General features: G+C 45.9%; 1 protein-coding gene and 1 long non-coding RNA gene across 3 annotated transcripts; both read right to left on the bottom strand.

The window, feature by feature from the left end:
* Positions 1–3555: 3555 nt before the first annotated feature.
* Positions 3556–8999, bottom strand: LOC144328366 (uncharacterized). The gene is made up of 2 exons (XR_013393548.1): positions 5367–8999; positions 3556–4917 (listed from the first exon to the last, which is right to left on the bottom strand). It is a non-coding gene; the product is annotated as an uncharacterized LOC144328366 (long non-coding RNA).
* A 174-nt stretch (positions 9000–9173) lies between these two features.
* FBLIM1 (filamin binding LIM protein 1) lies at positions 9174–18849 on the bottom strand. 2 transcript variants are annotated; one of them, XM_028741406.2, is made up of 8 exons: positions 18694–18849; positions 14485–14731; positions 13511–13674; positions 12775–12886; positions 11955–12124; positions 11102–11280; positions 10788–10905; positions 9174–9637 (listed from the first exon to the last, which is right to left on the bottom strand). In XM_028741406.2, the coding sequence occupies exons 2-8, from the start codon at positions 14723–14725 to the stop codon at positions 9524–9526; spliced, it is 1098 nt and encodes a 365-aa protein (XP_028597239.2). In that variant the 5' UTR covers positions 14726–14731; positions 18694–18849; the 3' UTR covers positions 9174–9523. The 2 variants fall into 2 exon arrangements, with proteins under 2 accessions (XP_028597239.2, XP_028597238.2); XM_028741405.2 differs by lacking the exon at positions 18694–18849 and adding an exon at positions 15370–15387.
* Positions 18850–21123: the final 2274 nt, after the last annotated feature.

Raw genomic sequence — 21123 nt, 5'->3', positions numbered from 1 at the left:
AGCAAAGGTCCATAATTTATATTTTTCTTACAAAATCGTTGTCCCAATAATTCTCTCATCTTGTCTAATGTCTCTAAGCAAAACTTCCATAACCAAAATGAAAAGTAAGAGGGACAATGGACATTCTTGCCTTGTCCCCTTCTGTATCTCAGGGTTTTCTCACTTCTCCATTAACAATTCTATGAGCTGTCTGTGATGTATAAAGCAATTTTACCCATTTAATACAATTATCTCAGAGTTCATTTCTTGCAAAACGCTAAACAAAAATATCCAATTCATGTTGTCAAAAGCCTTTTCTGCATCCAACGCAGCTTTGCTTCTCATTATTACAGTTCAAATACTCCAAGATGTCTAAAGCTTTTCTGACATTGTATCTTAATTGCCTTTGAATCCACTTAGATTGTAAATCTTTCTGAAAAAAATCACTGTAAATAACTTATAGTATTATTCAAGAATGGAATCGGACAATAATTTTTAGTACTGTAAGGTCAAATCTTGTCCCTCTTTAGCAATAAGCATAGTGCTGGCCTCTTTCCAGTTATCTGGTATCTTACCATTCTGTAAAATATTGTTCATTATAAGGGTTTTAAAAGTTAATCTTTAAAAAAATGATAGTACGCAGCTGATAAACCATCTGGCCCTGGTACATTTATTTTCTTATGATCTATAACCATAATAAAGATTTGTATTGTACAACTTAAGTAAAATTGATGAAATGGTTTATTCATAATTTGTGTTATCCATTATTACAGCATTTCCCTGCAACTTTAGCATCACTTTCCTTTGCCTCTCTTTTCGGTATTTCCCTGGTTTATTCAGGTTAGATTTAGGTTGGAGGAAGTTGGAGGGTATGGAGTTGGAGCCCAACAACATCTGGGGGGCCTTACTTGTCCTCCAGCTTTGCCCTCTTTCCCTTACAGTGGTGCCTCGCAAGACGAAAAGAATCCGTTTCGCGATTCTCTTCATCTTGCGGTTTTTTTGTCTTGCGAAGCAAGCCCATTAGCGGATTAGCGCTATTAGCGGCTTAGCGGGCTTAGCGGATCAGCTGATAAGCGGCTTAGCGGATCAGCTGATAAGCGGCTTAGCGGATCAGCTGATAAGCGGCTTAGCGGATCAGCTGATAAGCGGCTTAGCGGATCAGCTGATAAGCGGCTTAGCGATCAGCTGTTTAGCGGCTTAGCGGATCAGCTGTTTAGCGGCTTAGCGGATCAGCTGTTAAGCGGCTTAGCGGATCAGCTGTTAAGCGGCTTAGCGGATCAGCTGTTAAGCGGTTTAGCGGATCAGCTGATAAGCGGCTTAGCGGATCAGCTGATAAGCGGCTTAGCGGATCAGCTGATAAGCGGCTTAGCGGATCAGCTGATAAGCGGCTTAGCGGATCAGCTGATAAGCGGCTTAGCGGATCAGCTGATAAGCGGCTTAGCGGATCAGCTGATAAGCGGCTTAGCGGATCAGCTGATAAGCGGCTTAGCGGATCAGCTGATAAGCGGCTTAGCGGCTTGGGAAAAAGGGGGGGAGGGGGAAAAAACCTTCAGGAACTTGCAAGACATTTTCGTCTTGCGAAGCAAGCCCATAGGAAATTCGTTTTGCGAAGCACCTCCAAAACGGAAAACCCTTTTGTCTAGCGGGTTTTCCGTCTTGCAAGGCATTCGTCTTGCGGGGCACCACTGTAGTTCTAAGGATATTATAAAGTAGTTGCAATGGTAAAAATAATGAACCTTGCCATTTTGTTTCCCATCTGTGCTGGGGCTTTTCTGTGTGAGGTGCTGACTTCTGCTATGAGGCAAATTAAATGTGCTGTGTTTTGAGGGAAAGCGGCAAAAAACAAAAAGTGCAGGTACATTTTAAATAAATCCTAATAATTCGGATACCACTGCCTCTCTCTCTGTGTGTAGCAAAAATAAAACCTCAACAACCTCAACCTCAGTCCTTGCCAGACAGCCCATTATATATTATTATATTATAGATTTATATTCCACCTTTTTACAAAGTGACAGGGCAGTGAACAATCTGATACAGCTTTAAAAAAGCATTACTGTATAAAATATAATGATACCTGTATCATCAAGATACAAGTGGTCACTGAGTTTTCAAACTGTGTGTGGTAGATATGCATTTGGGTCGCATACTTCCTGCCTTGGAAACATACGCTTCACAAGGCTGTTCACCTGCCTTCAACAACCATTTCTCCACACACCTCAATATTTATTTGTTTAAATAGTTTATAGACCTGTCTTCATTGTGACAGAACCTGTGGCGTGTAACCAGGTTGCAAAACTCTCACTTCAAATGAGCATTAATGTGTGTTTCTCTCACATATTTTTTCTGTGAGGTAAATATATATAAATTATTACAGATTTTTCTGTGAGGTAAATATATATATATATATTATTCCACACACACACAACCAGAAAGGGAACTCGGGGTGAAGCAAGGTATTTTAAGTTGTGAGGGGGATGGAGTCTTTTCCAAGTTTCTCCCTGACATACTCTTTATTCAGGGAATTTATTTTCCCTCCTTTCCTGAGGGAACTTTCTTCCAGATGAGCCCCTGCCTCCGGTGCATACAAAGTTTGACTGAGGATTACTACGCTTCAGACCCCAGTTGAAAACTTTGGGTTTTCACTAATGAGGGTGTGGGAGAGGTACAAAGATCTAATAGAACAAAAAACACCTTGGTGGCTATCACCAATTGAAGCTTTGTTACTCAAACCGCTTGGCAAAACGGGGAAGTGGCCTACATATAGAGATCTACTGAGGGATCAAGAAGGGAAATGGAAATTAAAAGACCATTTTCAGAGTTGGCTATACTATAGACAACTACATGAGATGTATAAGGAAGATAATAAGAAAGGGTTTAGTTATACAACTTCCAGATTTCAAAAGGAAGTTATAGAAGAAGGGAAGCTGCTGAAGAAAACATATAGTATTCTGCTAGAATGGGAAACAAAATATGAGGAGGTCAAATCAGTCATGATTAAATGGGCACAACATATAGGACATAATATGCAATTTGAGGACTGGGGAAAATTGTGGAAAGTAAATCTGAAATTTACAGATTGTTCTCTTTTGAAAGAAAATTATATGAAAATGATGTACAGATGGTATATCATACCAGTACAAATAGCAAAAATGTACAAAACTGGGTCAAATATATGCTGGAAATGTAAAGAAAAAGAAGGTACTTTTTATCATATGTGGTGGGAATGTAGAGAAGTAAAAAAAATTTGGGAAATATATAACGAATTGAAAAAAAAAAGTTTAAAATGACATTTGCAAAAAACAACAACCAGAAGCATTTTTGTTAGGGATTGTAGGACAAGACCTGCCAAGAAAAATAAAAAAATAAAAATTTATATATGCTACAACAGCAGCAAGAGTCTTGTTAGCACAAGGATGGAAGAACGAGGAAATCCCAACGAAAGAACAGTGGCAAGACAAATTTTGACGAGCTATGCGGAATTGGCCAAGTTGACAAGGACAATTGTGACTTCAAGGAAGAATGAGAACTTTTTACAAACTACTTTAAAAGACAAAAAAAATGACTTGGACTCCTTGGCAGGTTTTGAATAAACATTCACAAATTTATTAGTTGAATAAATGATAGACAAGGCAAGAATATGTACAATTTTATAATATGCAGAGAACAATATGTGCAAAGAAACCAGAGAGAGGAGCTGAGGGAAGTCTTGGGGGGGGGGGATAATGTAATTGAATACTTGGATTGATAAATTGTTATGTTGAAATTGTTTAATAAAAATATTTTTTTAAAAAAAAACACTTTGGGTTTTATCCAGCTAAGTTATATTTCAGAGTAAACACACTGAACTGGATGGTCATGTCCATTAGGGCTACCACTGGGTGAGGCCCGGCAGTTCTTGTAGAGTTTAGCTCTTTAAAACCTGACAAAATTTGTGCATGTCTGGCCTTTGGCCACCTCAGTGAGGTAAAATGAACAGGACGCCACATAATATCCAGGGCTTATTTATTAAATGCAGAGGTTTCAGTGGCAGTTTCTATTTTCTGAGTGATGCTGGCGTAATTACACTCTGCATTTTTAAAAAACTGCCACTAAGTTCACCCCCACCCCATGGTCAGTTAAACATTTTTTATTTCAGGTATTTATTAGGAGTTTTTAACTGATTTTATCTATATTGTATCTGTTGAGCTTGATATACACCAATCAAAGAAAATTGTAATTAAGAGGATGTAAACTAAACATAAAACTATTTTCTCTCACCACTACTTTAAGCTGAATGTTTTGAAGGGGCCAAGCGGTGCTTTTTCTGGAAAAAAGGTGGAGGAACTCGCCACAAAGTTTGTTTGTTTACTGTGGGCCCAGTCACAGTGCTAAACCCCTGGGCAGTGGATAAATGTAAGATATAATTAATAAACTCAAGCAGACAATGATTTGGATTAGAAATGGCCACGACTTTGATTACATCTATAGGTGGATTTTTAGCACAGGAATTGGGTGTATATCCATTCCAGCCCTCCCACCCCACAAAAAGACAAAATAATTATTATTATTTAATTTTTAAAAGTTAAGGCGACTCAGTTCCCCTGAGCTCTTGCTCAAAAAAACACCCCCTGGGGCCAAGTCTGTCTGGAGTTCATTTAGATGCACAATTCTGCCTTCGCCGAAGAAAAACGCTAAAGGCAAGCAGCAACATTTTTTAACATGATGAAAAAGTGGCAGCCACTGTCTGCTGAACCCCAGCTATGCTCAGCCTCTTAAGTCTGCAGTCCTACACACACTAACCCCATTGAGCCTAGTGTAACTTACTCACAAGTAAACATACATAGGCACCTGCCACTCCTGATCTTACACAATGCTAAGGTGATGAATGCTCTTGTTTCACACGTACCAAACATGTCAAGGCACATGCAGAAGACAGATTTGAAGAGACCCAGACTGCACCTCTTGCCTTTTTTTTTTTTTTCAAATGCTTTTTATTATGTTTTCATCATCATACACATCCACAGAGACAGAGCCAAAGAGAAACATTTAACATTAAAAAGACATTACATAAAGAAAAAAAAGAAATAAAGAGAAAAAAGCAAGAAAAACAGAAAAAACACATACTACAGTTTACTGACACCGACTTCCTTCCCCCCTGATTTCGGATATCTACTTTTAATAGTTTCGTCTTACAGCTGGTGTTGGTTTTTAATTTATAACATGAGAAGATTTAGATCAGACCTACTGTAGTTGGTAAGTTACTAAAATTGCCTTTGATATATACCATAAATTTGTTCCAATCCTCTTTTTTTTGATTTCTTAATCTTTGCGTCAATCTTGCCAATTCTATAAAATCATATAATTTCAGTTGCCAGTCTTTCACTGTTGGTAAAGTTGGGTGACTGCACCTCATGCCTTAAGACACCCAAAGGATGGTTGCCAGGAATGGTTTTTTAATCTACTTCCCCCAATTTAAATCTGGGGCATTTACGCAAACACCTAAAAGGGCATGCCAGGAACAGCCCTATTTTAGGGATTTCCAATTGCTGGTGGCAAAGGACCCCTCTCCAATTGCGCTGGCAAAATACCTCGATCCAATTCCACACTAGGCTTACAATTGCATCTTCTTCCAAGTATTGCATCAAGGGAACATTTCAAAAGAAATGCAGGTCGGTCCGTAACCTTTCGTGAAGTGATTAGTTGTATTAACATTGTAACAGTGGTATGATATTGAGGAATAAAGGGCTAGAGTGTCAAAGCTGGGGTGGTGAGCACAGACCTGCATATCTATTTTCAGAAACATTATTTAATAACTCCTTGTGTAACTTGCAGCATCAAGCCCCACCAGCTTTTTCACAGCAACAACTGTGCGCACTGAAAACTTAGGGCGACACTGAGAAATAATTGCACGTTTCTCTTCATTCAAGGCCTGATTATTGTCCCACCTTTCTGTCATCCGTGTATGTATTTATTTTTGTCTCTCTTAGTCTGCATCTGTAATAATGGGATAGGATGACAGAAAAAAATGACCTACTTTACTAATTAGATATAAAGAACTCTTGAGATAATGCGCACGGTAAGCTTTCAGCCTTTAGAAATGGTGCCTCAGTGAATGTGTTTTTTTATGCCACGAAAAAGCAATAAGGAGACATTACTTGATCAGTCTGGGATATTAGAGCCATGGTTCTTCTGTTTTCATGTTATTGTGATCTCATGTTTTTAATATTTTGGAAATCCATTTATCTGTTCAGTATACATCTCTTAAGATATATCACATCATATCCGGAGATCAAGTAGGAGGTTTTCATCTATGTTTGGATACAAATGGATGACAAAACCTTTCAAAACTGCCGATTTTAACCAATGATTTCAAAACTGCCCTGATTTATTTTTTTGTTTCTTAGTATTACTGAGCAACGCTGGATACAAGGTTGCTGGTTTCTTGTACAGTACAGTAGTGCCCCGCAAGACGAACGCCTCGCAAGACGGAAAACCCACTAGACGAAAGGGTTTTCTGTTTTGGAGGCGCTTTGCAAAACAAATTTCCCTATGGGCTTCCTTCGCAAGACGAAAGCCCATAGGGAAATCTCCGGGACAGCGGGGAAGGCTGCTCCGAAGGCTGGCGACGGGAGGAGGTCTCTCTGCCCCACTGGCAGCCTTCGGAGCAGCCTTCCGAAGGCTGGCGGCGGGGCGGAGAGACCTTCTCCCCGCGCCAGCCTTCGGATGGCTGTCCTGAAGACTTGCGATGGGAGGAGGGTTTTCCTTCCCACCGCCAACATTCAGAATGCTGTTCTGAATGTTGGCGGTGGGGAGGAAAAACCCTCCTCCCACCGCAAGCCCCGGGAACAGAGGAGAAGTGCTGCGCACCTTCCCCTCTGTTTCCGTACCTGTCCTGAAGGCTTGCGGTGGAGAGAAAAGCCCTTCTCTGCACCGCCAGCCTGGCAAGCGGTCTCCATAGGAACGCATTGATTTTCAATGCGTTCCTATGGGAAACCGTGCTTCACAAGATGAAAAACTCGCAAGAAGAAAAAACTTGCGGAACGAATTAATTTCGTCTTGCGAGGCACCACTGTATTTGTATCCATTTAAATTGGGAATTGCAATCACTGGCAATGTAACAACAGTCCTTGAATGGGCTCCAAGAACTTTCCCTTTCCCCCTCATTCATTTGCTCCAGTCTGGGGTCCTCTCTCTCCCCCAGTATCCAATTTCCTTCCCCAGTGAGCACTTTTGCTGGTATATCTAGCCCTCAAGTGACATGGGCAGGGCACAGTGAGACCGTGGCCACAAGCAGCAGATGAGGTCAGCACATCTGTTTCGAACTGCAATTCCCAGCAAGTCAGCAAGGTCATTTTGGACTAAAACTCCCAACAGCCCCAGACAGCATGACTGGACAGATGTGTGTAGTCCAAAATACATTGAGGGCTCCAGGTTGGGAAAGGCTACAGCATACAGTTTGGATCCCTGTAGCGTTCTCACCTTGTGTGTATTTTTAATTGATTTAACCAGAAAATCACATAATGACATTATAGGATCCATTTACAGTGGTACCTCTGGTTATGTACTTAATTCATTCCAGAGGTCCGTCTTAACCTGAAGCTGTTCTTAACCTGAAGCACCACTTTAGCTAATGGGGCCTCCTGCTGCTGCCGTGCCACCACCGCGCGATTTCTGTTCTCAGCCTGAAGCAAAGTTCTTAACCCGAGGTACTATTTCTGGGCTAGCAGAGTCTGTAACCTGAAGTGTATGTAACCTGAAGTGTCTGTAACCCGAGGTACCACTGTATATATTTGCTTGTAACATCAAAACAGAAGAAAGCCATTGCATTTGAAGTCAGGTTTAATCAAGTTTGCGTATATGTGTGGTAATTTTGACGCCAGCTACGGCTTCCTGATATTGTTTCCAGAGGGGAATAACTCAAGTCAACATCAGCGCAGTCCAGCAGACAGACAGGAAAGATATCAAAAGCATACAAAAATCATAATAGTCATAACAATCCCACACCCCGTACATTGTTTCTGTGCATTTAAACAACTGATTGGTACAAATATATGATTAAGACTGCAAAACAATTTTTGATACCGTGACAGTTTCAGGCTAAAATGAAGGTGGAAAGACCCTTTTCCCCATACCTAATAAATAGCCTTTGCCAGAACCTGCTATTAAGGTAGTGTTGCCTTGTGCTGCCCCCTGGTGGATAAGATGTGTGTTAATGGGCTGGGCAAGGTGCCTTCAGTATACACACGTGAGCGTGCATATAGACACATACAGTCTTAATTTTTTATCAGGCAAAATGAAACATTTGCCCAGGTTGATACTGGTGCAAGCATTTGAGTCACAATTAGGTGTTTCTCAGAGATTGGTGCTCCAAGCAAAACCAAAAGTATCGCACAATAAGGTGTGATAGTCTTAATTTATACATTAACAACACAGCAAATCTACAGATGGCAAGGCCCGGTTTATAGTCCTTTGCTTGTGGTGTGTTCTGTATTTGCTCAAAAGCAGGCTTGCCTTCATGACCACATCACATGTTTCGAGCCTTGCCACTGAGATCTGGTCCTGGAGCTTAGCCTTTCGCCCCCAGATTAAGCCTGATGCATTTGTGAGGTCATGACACACCTCAATTTGTTCCAGGCCTCACCTCCTTCCTTATCACCTCTTCAAGCAAGGCGGATGACAGCTGGGAATGCGGACTTACATTGTTAAAAGACCCTGTAATAAAGCTTCCTAACAACTTACTGCTCAGTTCCCCCCAGAGATCTCCCAGATAGAGGTGGCCCTAAGACTTATATCCTCCATGCTCAATGACAAGAAGCTATACTCTCAGCCCTGCCATGGGATTTCAGACAGGGCTCTGAAGAACAGGGAGGGAAACATAAACTCAGGAAAAGAAAGGTGCTTGTAAGGTTATGCTGCTTTTATACCAATAGTCTTGCTCCCAATAGCCTTGAGGCTTTGCTGGACTGACGAAGCAAAAGGTAGGGAACAAATCCCAAGTGAAGAAGTTTGGAATTCATCAACCGCCTTGCAGCTCAGCTGCACACACCGTGTTCTGCTGGCTGAAAAGAGTTCCGCACATTATATATCTAGGAATTGGCCCTCTTTGGGAAAAGATGCTCATATATTACACCAGTGGAAAGCAATTGGCAGCCTGCAAGGGGGGGGGGGAATCTCACCCATGGATGATTGACAGTTGACCACCTTTCACATGTGCCCTCTAGTGGTAAAAAAAAAAACCCTTCTCCTGGCTTAGTCTCTCTCCCAGGAGAGGCATTGCACTGCTACAGGCTGTTACAGCCAAGGCCACTGGAAGGAAGAACAATGCGGTAGGGGGAGATTCCTATAACTCCACCCTAGACTTTTAGCCAGCCTTGTTGCCAACCATTGCATTACACACAACCCCAGGACTAATCCCCAACACTGAAAGGTTCCCCCCCACCCCAAGGCTCAGTTGAAAGTTAACAGGAGAGGCACAAAAGAGGACGTCCAAATGCTGAAGCACACCGCTGCCCGGTTCCTGTGCTTTGTGCTGCAGCGTCTGGAAATATGCTTGTCATTCATTTGCTCAGCAAGATGATTCTTCAGTGTGTTTGATGTGGCAGGACTTGCAGAGGAGGTGGCTTCCCAGAGGGTAGCAGCCCTCTTCTGTGGGTTCTGGGGACAGCAAGACCCAACATCTCTGCAGAATGAAAGGAACAAATAGAGTGTTTGTCTGTGGTTAGCGTCCCTTTATGGGAAGGGTTGCAGCTCTGTGGCAGAGCACCTGCTTTGCATGCAGAAGGTCCCAGGTTCAATCCCCGCTGGCAGCACCCCCAGTTTGGGCTGGGAGAGACCCCTGCCTAAAACCCCAGAGAGCCATTGCTGCCAGTCAGCATAGACAATACTGAGTTGGGCTGATCAATGGTCTGACTAAATATAAGGCAGATTTCTGTGTTCCTGTGTCACAACAGTTTAAAACTATTTGTGTGGACCTTCTCAATACAGATCCCGAACACTCACACCTTATTACCAGTGTTAGAAACTGAGACATGAAAGCTAGGAGCTAAATGGCACCTTAAACCTAGGTTTTGGGCACAACAATGGAATGTCTAGGTGCACTTTTTTAGAACAATACAAAGCTGAAAATGAATGAACTGCAGCTAAAATATTATGTTCATTTTTCAGGTGCTCTAGTCCTTCCCCTGCCTGCCCCCCTAATATTAATATTAAGAGGGTTTCTTCTCCAGTCTTCATCAGAAACTAGCTGGAAGTTGAGAGGCAGAAAAAGGTCCTCTTTTCCTTCCATTCTGCAGTTTCAGTCTGAAATCTTAGGTACAGTACTGCACCCAGAGCTCAGAAACTGCTTGCCCTAATGAAATTCCCTGTCGCAAAATGTGTATAGAACAATGGAAGTTTCGAACACTGCTTATTACCTATTTACAAACAATGCAAAGAGGTTCATACTAGTCCTTCAAACACAGCTCTAGTGCATTTGTTCATATGGCCCCTCTTTTGTTATAAAGAAACTATCGATAATATTTTGTCCTGTCCACATTCATTTGGCGAGCTGCAACTTGGGAGTCCTGGAGATGTCGGGACCTTTCACATTCAAAATAGACGCTCCACCACTGAGCTGAGCTGCAGTCCTTCCCCTGATTCTCCATCTCTCTCTGTTATTCCTCGTTTAACTTTTGATGTATGATTGAAAACCTTTGAATTGTATTTCACATTTTAAAGAATGGCACTCGCCATCAAACATGGCTCATGGTGATGATCTTGGCTAGTCTCCCTCCCACACATCTCACTGCATGACCTCAGCCATTGGACACCAAACCCTCTCCCAGGCTTACTTCACAGCGGTAGCAGTCCTCATGGAAGTTTTGCCCCATGCACTCTATCTTGTATGAGTCCCTTCCGTCACTTGGGATAATGGGCCTCTCACAGGCACTGCACACAGAAGCATACTTCCTGAAGGGGGAAAAGACAGGTTGTGACTGTGATTCCCTCTGCATGTCCATGGCACAAACTTTATCTTATCCCAAATACTTCTTAAACTCTGCATGCTTTGTGTGCATCATTCAGAGCACCCCAGACGTCAACTTTGTTGGTATGAGGAACAGATTAAATCCACCTTTCAAGAAGTGCTTAGTTCTTATCGCCATACCTGTAGAAGTCATCTAGGCAATGCACAGCATCGTCGTCGCCAACAGCAAAGACCTCGTCGCCAATGGCCCGGTGGCATACGACACAGGTGAAGCACTCCGGGTGGAATCCATGGCCCATGGCCCGCACAATTTGGTTCACAATTAAGGCCTGGCACTTTCTACACTTCTCCAGGGTGTTCTGGGAGGGCAGGATGTATCCGGAATGAAGCAGAGAGGTGTTAGATGCAGATTTTCAGTGTCCTGATTGAAAGGGGTCAATAGCATGCATTCTGATGCTTTCCTCAAAACACTCAGTGTGTAAGACACCACGGGTTGTATCCAACCAAGACCTACTCAGAGTAGACACACTGCACTGCAGGGGGTTGAACTAGATCAGGCATAGGCAAACTCAGCCCTCCAGATGTTTTGAGACTACAATTCCCATCATCCCTGACCACTGGTCCTGTTAATTGGGGTGATGGGAGTTGTAGTCCCAAAATATCTGGAGGGCCGAGTTCGCCTATGCCTGGACTAGATAACTCTTGGAGTACCTTTCAACTCGACAATTCTATGAAATTAAGGAATCTAAGTAAGTCATGGATGGATTTACTCAATAGATTTACTACCCTCCCCGTAAAAACCATAAGTCCGGTAAGCCATAAGTCTGGAATCTAGAAATAAACACTAATGGCACCAGGCCTCCTTTCCTGGGGAGACTATTCCACAATCAGGGAGCCACCACTGAAAAGGCCCATTCTCATGTTGCCCCCCCTCCACACCTCTTTTGGAGAGGGCACACAAATAAGGTCCTTGGGTGTCCTGTGGACCTTGAGCCACAAAGCCGGGGAGAGGAGAAGAGGCAGAGATATTTACCTGGTAGCAGGTGACACACAGGGGCCGTCCCTCTTTCTGGTAGTAGCGCTGCCCCACCAGGGCACTGTGACATGTCCGGCACGTGAAACAGTCAGCATGGTACTGTTTGTTCATCGCCTCAAGCGTGGGAGTCCCAGGAGAGATGTTTTTGTGACAAAAAGCACAGATATCTGGAAGAAAGAATCACATGGGCTTCCATCCGACAAAGTTTTACTCATAGCAGACCCACTGAAATTAATGGGCTAAGCAAGTAATAGACATTAACTTCAATGGGTCTACTCTGAATAGGACCAGCACTGGATGCAATCCTATATGTTTTGAGTCAGTGGGTCCCTTTCTCCCAAGGTCAGTCCATGGAACCTTTGTAAAGAGTACCACCTTGGAAATACAGGTGACTCTCAGCTTACATGGGTGTTGTCAGTGTTTGTAAAAAGCAAAAAAAAAAGGAGGAAAGGGTTCTGACCTCCCTTTGTCTCCTCAGCCTGGTCCTCGGACCCTTGTCGGCATAAAAGAGTCCACGAGAATATCCTTGCAGAGTTTTATTCTTAAAAGTCTTTGTGCAAAACACGACTGAATAACTATACACACCAGCACTAACCAACCAACCAACCCAAACACCAGCCTCAGCCAAAAAGTCATTTTTCCTGGACTCCTGCTCCATTTCCACCCCCTTTTTAATTTTTTTGCTAAGTACGTAAAGCTACACACACACTAATTAAATGTGCATAAGTTGTGAGTTACCTGTAATAATTCTATGGAGCCCCCAAAAGAACCGATTTCTACACATACATATTCCTTCTTGGTGTGAGTTAATTCTCACCTTTTGCAACACTATTCTCCACCTTCCTCTCTGTCTGATGCTCACCAGCCCAGCCAAGGGTTGAAGTCATAATTTTAGGTTGCCTCGGTTCTGCTGCAAAGGTTGAAGTCGTCTAGAAAACAGGAAGAAGTAGACAAAGGCAGGCTGAGCACCTTCACAATATATTTCTGGGTGGCAGAGGTTAGCTTCAAAGGTATGAACAAATGAACCACAACTGATGCTTTAAGGGGCTCTTGTGCCTTTAGTGAAAAGTTTACTTTTTGCAAGTTCAGACCACTTTATTGCTTCCTGTTGATCATGGTAGAAGATTAATAGCCTCTTTTAACAACCTCAGTGTCAGTTTCTGTCCCTGGGGGCAAGCAGGGGGAGCTTTACTAGTTACCCCTCTCTTTCTTTTTAAAAGATTAAAGAACCTTTGCTAAATGGGACTTATTTGTGAACAAACATTGCAGAAGGATGTTTGCCACAAGTAGAGATATTGCTGGATAACATAGACTTATATTAAATATTTGTGTAGATGTTCTAATTCAGCCTCCAGCTAATTGTAGGAAAACAATGCCTTAGCAAGGTTTAAGGGCTCAAATAAGGAAGCAACTATCGCCTGGGTCCTCGATAATAACAAAGACAACAAACTGATATGAAGCCATGTGGAACGAGCCCAAGAGAGAAGAAACTACCCACCTATTGCATTAAAAAGTGACTGTCCAGATAGATCCTTCAGCAGAAATAAGGTTACCTGCAAGGATGTGGGGGAAACTGATGTTTGTGTCTGGAGATCAGGACCAAGTGTCTCCACTGAGAAAGGTTTAGAACATGGTGGTGGTGGAGGAAAGATGCTATCCAGGCTAGGGTCCACTGCATTACAGGACAGGATGGGAGGAGTTGGCAAGGCAGAACAACCTGGAACAGACACAGAACGACAGCTGTCTTAAGGACTCAAAACTTGGTTTAATCATCTTTGTACATTTTAAAAACAAGAGGTTAAGCAGCTCAAACTTGTTTGGAAGATATGCTAGGAGATACCAAGAAACCCCAACCCCTACTGCTTAACCCTAGATAGCGTGGGAGGCTAAGGGGTTATTCTTAAACATACTCTAAACAAGCTGAGGGATCATTATTACTCTTCCAGATTCTGATGCCCAGAACTGAAAGCAGGAAGGGCCCACAGGTCAGTGGTCGAGCCCCTGTCTTGCATGCAGAAGGCCCCAAGCTGAATCCCCAATGGCATCACCCAGTAGGGCTGAAAAAGACTCCTTGCCTAAAATGCAAGACAGCTGCTGCCAGTCAGAGTAGACCATTCTGAGCTAGAGGGAACAAAGGTCTGACTCTGTCAAATGCAGCTTCCTCTCTCCCTACTACACTCTATGAAGGTACAGTGAAGGCCTACTGCTAGCACTTTGCAAACACCTATTGGAACACAGAAAGTTGCCTTATTCCAAGTCAGACCATCGAGTCCATCTAGCTCAGTATGGCATGCTGCCGCCAGGGATTGAACCTCTGCCACAGAGCTACAGCCCTTAGTTGAATGCTTATATTTTTAATTGATTCACACTTCTGGCCCTAGATATGGGCTCCTCAGCTGAGCCTTGGCTAAAGGGGAGCCCTTCCAGGACAAGGGTCTTGGCCAGCTGTCCTCCTGTCCTCTCTGTGCTTCCCCTGCACCTGGGACAGACTACGGCATCACTTCACTGTGATTTCAGTTCCTCTCACCTCCATTGGAAACGCCCACTGTCCCTCTATAGCAGCCTCTGCTCCCTTTAACAGCACCAGAAGATGTTTGGATCAGGGAGGGAGCAGCAGACTTCAATGCCTCCTTGGAGAGGCTGTTGCTGGGTGGAAGTTGAGTCCTCTGTGACTTTGCTTCACTTTTCACCATGTGGTCCCTCCTGGGTGGAGTGAGGGTGATGAAGATGGATGAGGCAATCCGTTTCTCCACCTTGTTGGACAGCATTTTCTCCTGGGACAAGGAACAGAGGGCGAGACGTTTGGGGTTGTGGTCCTGCAAGGCCCCGTTCCCAGAATCTTTCCATCCCTCCAGCAGTTTGGTTATTTGGGGGGCTCGGATGAGCAAGTGAGAGAGAATGACATGGTGGGGAATGGGTGGGGAAATTTGGGTCTGGGAAAGCCTACTTCCACCCCATCTCTGCTGCAGGCTCTGTGAAGCCACCAGCCTCACTTTTTACATCTGCAAAACATCAACAGCTGCATTATGGCGAAAGGAATCAACATTTTGGGCCAAAATTGCTCAACCAATGCTCCAATATAAGTTTGTTCCATGTCCTGTATGAATTCTGCATGCTACAGCAATTTTGCAATCACAGAATTGTAAAGCTGGAAGGGACCCAATAAAAGGAATCAAAGTTAATTTGCATACTTGTGTTCTGTTGCATGTGGCAAAGGAAGGCAAAGGGCAACATTTCCCTTCTTCTTTCCTTTTCCATCCTCCCAGCTCCACCAGGCATTGCCCACAGAGTGGCCCATTTCATGAACACAGCTTAAAGAGGACAGGGGGCATTGCCTTTTTGGAACATGCAAGTTGAGAGTCTCAAGATGCTGGGTCCAACGATGGCAGATGCACAAACGAAACAAACCTACCATGCATGAAAAGCGCTTCACAAAATTCAAAGCAGAAAAAAGTGGGAAGCAATCAACAACACCACAGAGCAGTCACTGCAAAACAAGAAGCCATTTCTCCCTTTGGCACTCCCGTGCACCAACCTTCCTTCCTCCTTTGCTTCAAAAAAAATCTTCATTCCTGGGAGCAGGGAAGGAAAGGAAAAGCTGTTTCTCTGCAGCAGAACAAGACCTGACAGACCAGGGAGCAGCGTTTCAACAGGAGGCCTGACGTGGAGCCAGCCAAGGGATTGCCACAGCCCAGTCCTGAGGCAGCTGCTCTGAGCCACAGCTCTGCCTCATCACCATCCCACAAGGAATGGGGCGGAAGCGATAAGGAAGTGGGCAAAGGGCAGCCCTGCTTCAGGCAGGTGCTGGTTCTGAGGCTCGTCCCCAACGCCCAGGCTGTGTCTGCTGCACTGGAGCTGAACGCCATGGATCTTTTTTTTACTTCTGCCCCTCTATAACTTACTAAAAGCATTCCTACGCTTCCCCCCTACTGGGGTGGCATGTGAAAGTGTGTGGTTATGCATAGTTCTGCTCTCCTGTGCAGAATCGGGGGGAGGCAGCTGCCAGTTTAATTAAATAACAGGGAGCCTGACCTTCTAATTAAACAAGAGGCCACGCCATGCCTTGGGGTCTTCAGGCTTCTCTGGGCGACCACGGAAGATTAACCTGGACACCTCTTTTATCTCCCTGTCCCCTGCCACCCATAATTTCTGGCATTCCTCTGGCTTTTGTCCAAACTCCTGCACCTCAAGACTTGCAGCTCTGTCTGGCTCAAGGGAGGCTGGGGGAGGCTACTCTGGAGCAGGGAGGGGCTATGAAGAGGGAGGGGGTATTTGTCAATTTTGGTTTATCACAATTCCTCATTTTTCCAATACAGTGGTACCTCTGGTTAAGTACTTAATTCGTTCCGGAGGTCTGTTCTTATCATGAAACTGTTCTTAACCTGAAGCACCACTTTAGCTAATGGGGCCTCCCGCTGCACATCGGAGCATGGAAGCATGCAGGTGTGCTGGGCAGACCTTTGAGCTAACTTCCGTTTGGCCTTTGCATCCTGAGCCCTCATCCCAATTTCTGGTCCTAAGGGCTCAGGTTCTCCCTTCTGCTCCCATTAACCACCTACAGTTGGTGCCAAGGGTGCTAATCATGTACACCAGGTAGAGCTCACTGGGCTGGGGGGAAGGTGATATAGAAATGTACAGTGGTACCTCGGGTTAAGAACTTAATTCGTTCCAGAGGTCCGTTCTTAACCTGAAACTGTTCTTAACCTGAAGCACCACTTTAGCTAATGGGGCCTCCTGCTGCTGCTGCTGCGCCACCGGTGCACGATTTCTATTCTCATCCTGAAGCAAAGTTCTTAACCTGAAGCACTATTTCTGGGTTAGCAGAGTCTGTAACCTGAAGCGTATGTAACCTGAAGCGTATGTAACCTGAGGTACCACTGTATTAAATTCAGTTTTCCACATTTCCACACCAGTTTGCAATATTTCTTAAGAAGTCTTCATGGGAATTCATAAGCATATTAGTGTGAATTTCTTCTGTAATAGATGTGTTTGTATGCCACACTGCCTAATAAATGTATTTGCAAAACAAGGTTATAATGCAACTCTGAATATTATTTTTATGCTGGTTGGATGCATATATTCTTAGCTAGAGAGATGCATTGCAAATTCTGGAGAGGTGCAAATTATGAGGGATTGCTGTGTTTTGGTTTACAAATTGTTTCAGAAAGTGTGAATTAGGTAAGTTCACTTTTAAATGTGAACTGAATTGAATTTGCTGCCCCTGTCTAGCTATGATGGCCAAAAAAAGAGACCCCTTCCTCTCCAGCCACTAATTCTATTGTAACACTTTGGCTTGCAAAGGAACTAATGCTATATTGGCTGTGAAGAGCAGAATAAACACAATAAATGTACAAATGTACAAAGCAACATCATTATTATTATTGCAAGAGGAAGCAGAAAATTAAGATTCTGAAGGTGCTAGAGAGGTGATGCTCTGCCTTGCACCCTTGTCTACAGCCAGCCTTTGGGGGGGGGTGGCCCATTTTCAGGGTGAAGCCTCCAACACATTGGTAGAAAGCCAGCCACTTCCTCATCTGCCAATGGAAGAAGGCCTTTCTGCTTTGCCAGACCTCACAGCATGCACCCCATGTCTACTTGGGAGTAAGTCCCCTTTGTATTCTGTGGGGCTTCCTCCCAGGAAAGAGTCCCTTGGATTGCAGCCTTTCCCTCTAGGACAATATTGGAGACACAAACTTCTAAGCTGCACATGCATGCTATTTTCGTTTTCAAAGTGCATAGGTTTTTCACCTAAAGACAACCAACACCTTCCCTTAAACAAGGGCACCTAAGTTATCACCTTACCAGGCTCACAGTCCTGCCAAGCAAAAGCTAGAGTTTCCCTTTACCAGGATCATCACGCAAGCAGAGGGTCCTGACAAGGCCACCCCCGCCCCCCAAAAAAGAGGAAACGAGGCACAAGAGTTTGCAATACTAACGTTTTGTAGGGAGAACTGAAGTGGGGATCAGTGGCGTAGCGTGGGGGGTGCAGGAGGGGCCGGTCGCACCGGGCGCAACATCTGGGGGTTAGGGGGCGCAAATCCACGGGTTAGGGGGCGCAAATCACTTGCCCCGGGTGCTGACAACCAACGCTACGCCACTGGTGGGGATAGTCATGCTAGGAATCAAGACAGCTGTATGCTTTCTTTGGGTGGGGGTTTGTTTCGGTGGGGGCCACTCCCTGCACCGAGGCTGTATCTGTGGAGGAGGAAGAGGCGCCCCCAGTGGCGGGCCTACATTTGTGGGAGGGGTCCCTGAAGCTTGAACTGTTACGAGGGCCCCTTTGCAACCAGCAGCAAGGTTTGGGTAACCACTGTTATCTTCTTCCGCGACAGATCACCACACCTTTGCAACATCTGTGCAAACTTTGGGATCCTTGAAATACATACAGCCAAAAGAAATCAATCAAACTTGGCCTACTAGACCCAGATCTTATAAGCAATGTAGACTAAACGGGGGCCCTGAAGCTTCATTAGTTTCATCATAGTAGATCCACCCCCGGGCGCGCGCCCCCCATCTCCGCCCTGGCTCCCCAAAAGTCCTCCGGGACATTGAATGGGGCAGCTCCCGGCTGGGTGGCGAGGCAGGCACGGCTGTGCCCACGGGCGCCTCCTGCAGGGGGAGGCCCCCAAGAGCGGGAGACCCGCCGCGCCCTCCAGCACCCTTCTCTTCTGGCGGGCCGGGGAGGCTGCGGAGGGCCACCGAGAAGGGCGCCGGACGCCCTTGGACGCCACCCTACCTGGATCCGAGGCAAGGCTGGTCCGGCCACTTGGTACCTGCCCGGCGGAGCGGAGAGGGGCAGGGAGGGAGGCGTGTGGCAGCGGAGGGAGAGAAGGGAGGCGGGCCGGGCTGGCGGCCCCCGGCTGATCTCGCTCCGGTCCCCGGGAGGGAAGGGTCTGCTGCGTCCTGCTCGCCGTCCTGGACGGGCGCCGTCTGCCCGCTTCCCGCCCCTCCTCGAACAAAAGGTGGCCCCGCCCGCGCGCGCCCCGCCCCTCCCTCCGTCCCGCTACCTACCTGGGTCCGGGGGCTTCCCTCCTGCAAGCCCACCCCTTTCTCCGGCAAGCTCCCACATGCCGGCCCGGCCCGAGGTGGAGGAGCAGCCCGCGCCAGGCCACCCAAAAACGGGGCGCCAGAGGTCGGCTGCCTCTGCTACTGACTGGGGGGCAAGATGCAGCCACATCGGGACTAGTAGTAGCCACGGAGAGCTACTTAGCCCCCAGCCGCCTCGGCATTTGCGCCTTTGGAAGTCCTCTCCCCTAAGGCCAGCAGAAGAGACTTGCGCCTCCCTTGGACCAAAAGCGAGCCCAGCTAAGCCAACATCTTAGGAGCCAACATGTAGGGGCCAAGGTCCCTTCGCGCACCCCCCCCAAAATATTTAGGCATTGCCATTCAAATAGTGTGTGTGCACTGAGTCATGTGATCAATTATGCAGGGTGGGGCTTACCTGGGCCCCCCAATATTTTATTCCAAGTTGGCACCACTGCCCCCAAGGACTTCTCCTGGACCATACTCACTGATACCCTCTGCCACACATGGGTATCCAGGCCCTGCCGTTGAAGCCAAGAAAAATAGGTTTAAATTCTCTTTAGCCCAGTGACCGCAAAGCTTTTTGGACCTGGGGGCACATTTGAAATCCTAAGAAACACTCACAAGCACCGCCATTTCACAGCACGAAAACCAGCAATCCTCAGACTACACAAAACTTCCTACACCAGGCATAGGCAAACTCGGCCCTCCAGATGTTTTGGGACTACAACGCCCATCATCCCTAGCTAACAGGACCAGTGGTCAGGGATGATGGAATTGTAGTCTCAAAACATCTGGAGGGCCGAGTTTGCCTATGCCTGTCCTACACCCTACTCCCAAAAGAAGGCAGGTGAAACACAGACAAAAAAAGTAGGCACCTCACCCCAAGAACCCTAATTTATTCTAAATTAAAATTAGGACGAACAGGGTACAGGATCAGTGGGTGCCAAGGGGGGAGGCTGAGAATGCTGTGGTGCCCGCTGGCAGCAGATCCCAGAAGAATCCTGCTGGAAAAGTTGATAAAGAGTCCCATCTAGGCCAGCACCTCACTGTGGCCAGCCAGTTGCCCCAGAGGGAAGCCTGTGAGTGAGACCTGGGCACAACAGCGGCCCTCTCCCCACTAGCAGCACGCTATCCAAGGACAAAAGGAAACAGTGCTTCAGGTGCTGTGGAACTCACCGCCACAGGCTATTGCAACGAAAGCCAGCTGGCATAAGAAGCAAGCGTTGCAAAGGACTGGGTAAGGTTGTGGGCCTAGTGTCAGTCTCTCTGTCTCTGGCGTTCCCCTCTCATGTCTTGGCCCTGAATCACCTTTGCTGCTCCATGGAGACCACTTCCCTCCATGGGAGACAATGTTTTCTCCAGCCTGGCCTTGCAAGGGGCAAGGGTACAGATGTGTTTCCCAACTCCCAAGCAGAGCTCAGACGCTGCGTGCTCTGAGTCACTGGCCAGCCTTGGAATGAACCTTTGCAAATATGCTCCACCGCAAACTACAGGCTAGAACAAAGGCCTTCGACTCCTTGTGATATTTCACACAAGAATGTAGTGATACGGAAGGGGGGGCATGTCTTCTTCACCTTCTTCTTCGCTACAATAAAGGTAAAGGTAAAGGTAAAGGTACCCCTGCCCGTACGGGCCAGTCTTGCCAGACTCTAGGGTTGTGCGCCCATCTCACTTAAGAGGCCGGGGGCCAGCGCTGTCCGGAGACACTTCCGGGTCACGTGGCCAGCGTGACAAAGCTGCATCTGGCGAGCCAGCGCAGCACACGGAAACGCTGTTTACCTTCCCGCCAGTAAAGCGGTCCCTATTTATCTACTTGCACCCGAAGGTGCTTTCGAACTGCTAAGTTGGCAGGCGCTGGGACTGAGCAACGGGAGCGCACCCCGCCGCGGGGATTCGAACCGCCGACCTTTCGATCGGCAAGTTCTAGGCACTGAGGCTTTTACCCACAGCGCCACCCGCGTCCCATCTTCGCTACAATATATCCATTTATTTCCAATTGTCAATGTCAAAAGGGACTAAAATCTATAAAATTCATAGAAAATCAACGTGCCAATTTGCTCAATTTCTCTAGGACTCCATGACACCTCCCCTGTCCTCCATGATCCCTCAAGCAAGGTGTCAAGACCCTAATCCTGTCAAA

The sequence above is a fragment of the Podarcis muralis genome, chromosome 7 (genome assembly GCF_964188315.1).
Source record: "Podarcis muralis chromosome 7, rPodMur119.hap1.1, whole genome shotgun sequence".
Lineage (NCBI taxonomy): Eukaryota > Metazoa > Chordata > Lepidosauria > Squamata > Lacertidae > Podarcis > Podarcis muralis.
This window is presented reverse-complemented; position numbering and strand designations above follow the sequence as displayed.

Excerpts from the sequence above, each read along its gene's own strand:
- FBLIM1 (XM_028741405.2), bottom strand. Across the intron at positions 13,675-14,484 it reads AGTGGGCGTTTCCAATGGAG|GTTGTTCTGCCTTGCCAACT; the intron begins GTGAGAGGAACT and ends TGTCTGTTCCAG. Across the intron at positions 12,887-13,510 it reads TTTCCCCCACATCCTTGCAG|ACGACTTCAACCTTTGCAGC; the intron begins GTAACCTTATTT and ends CCTGTTTTCTAG.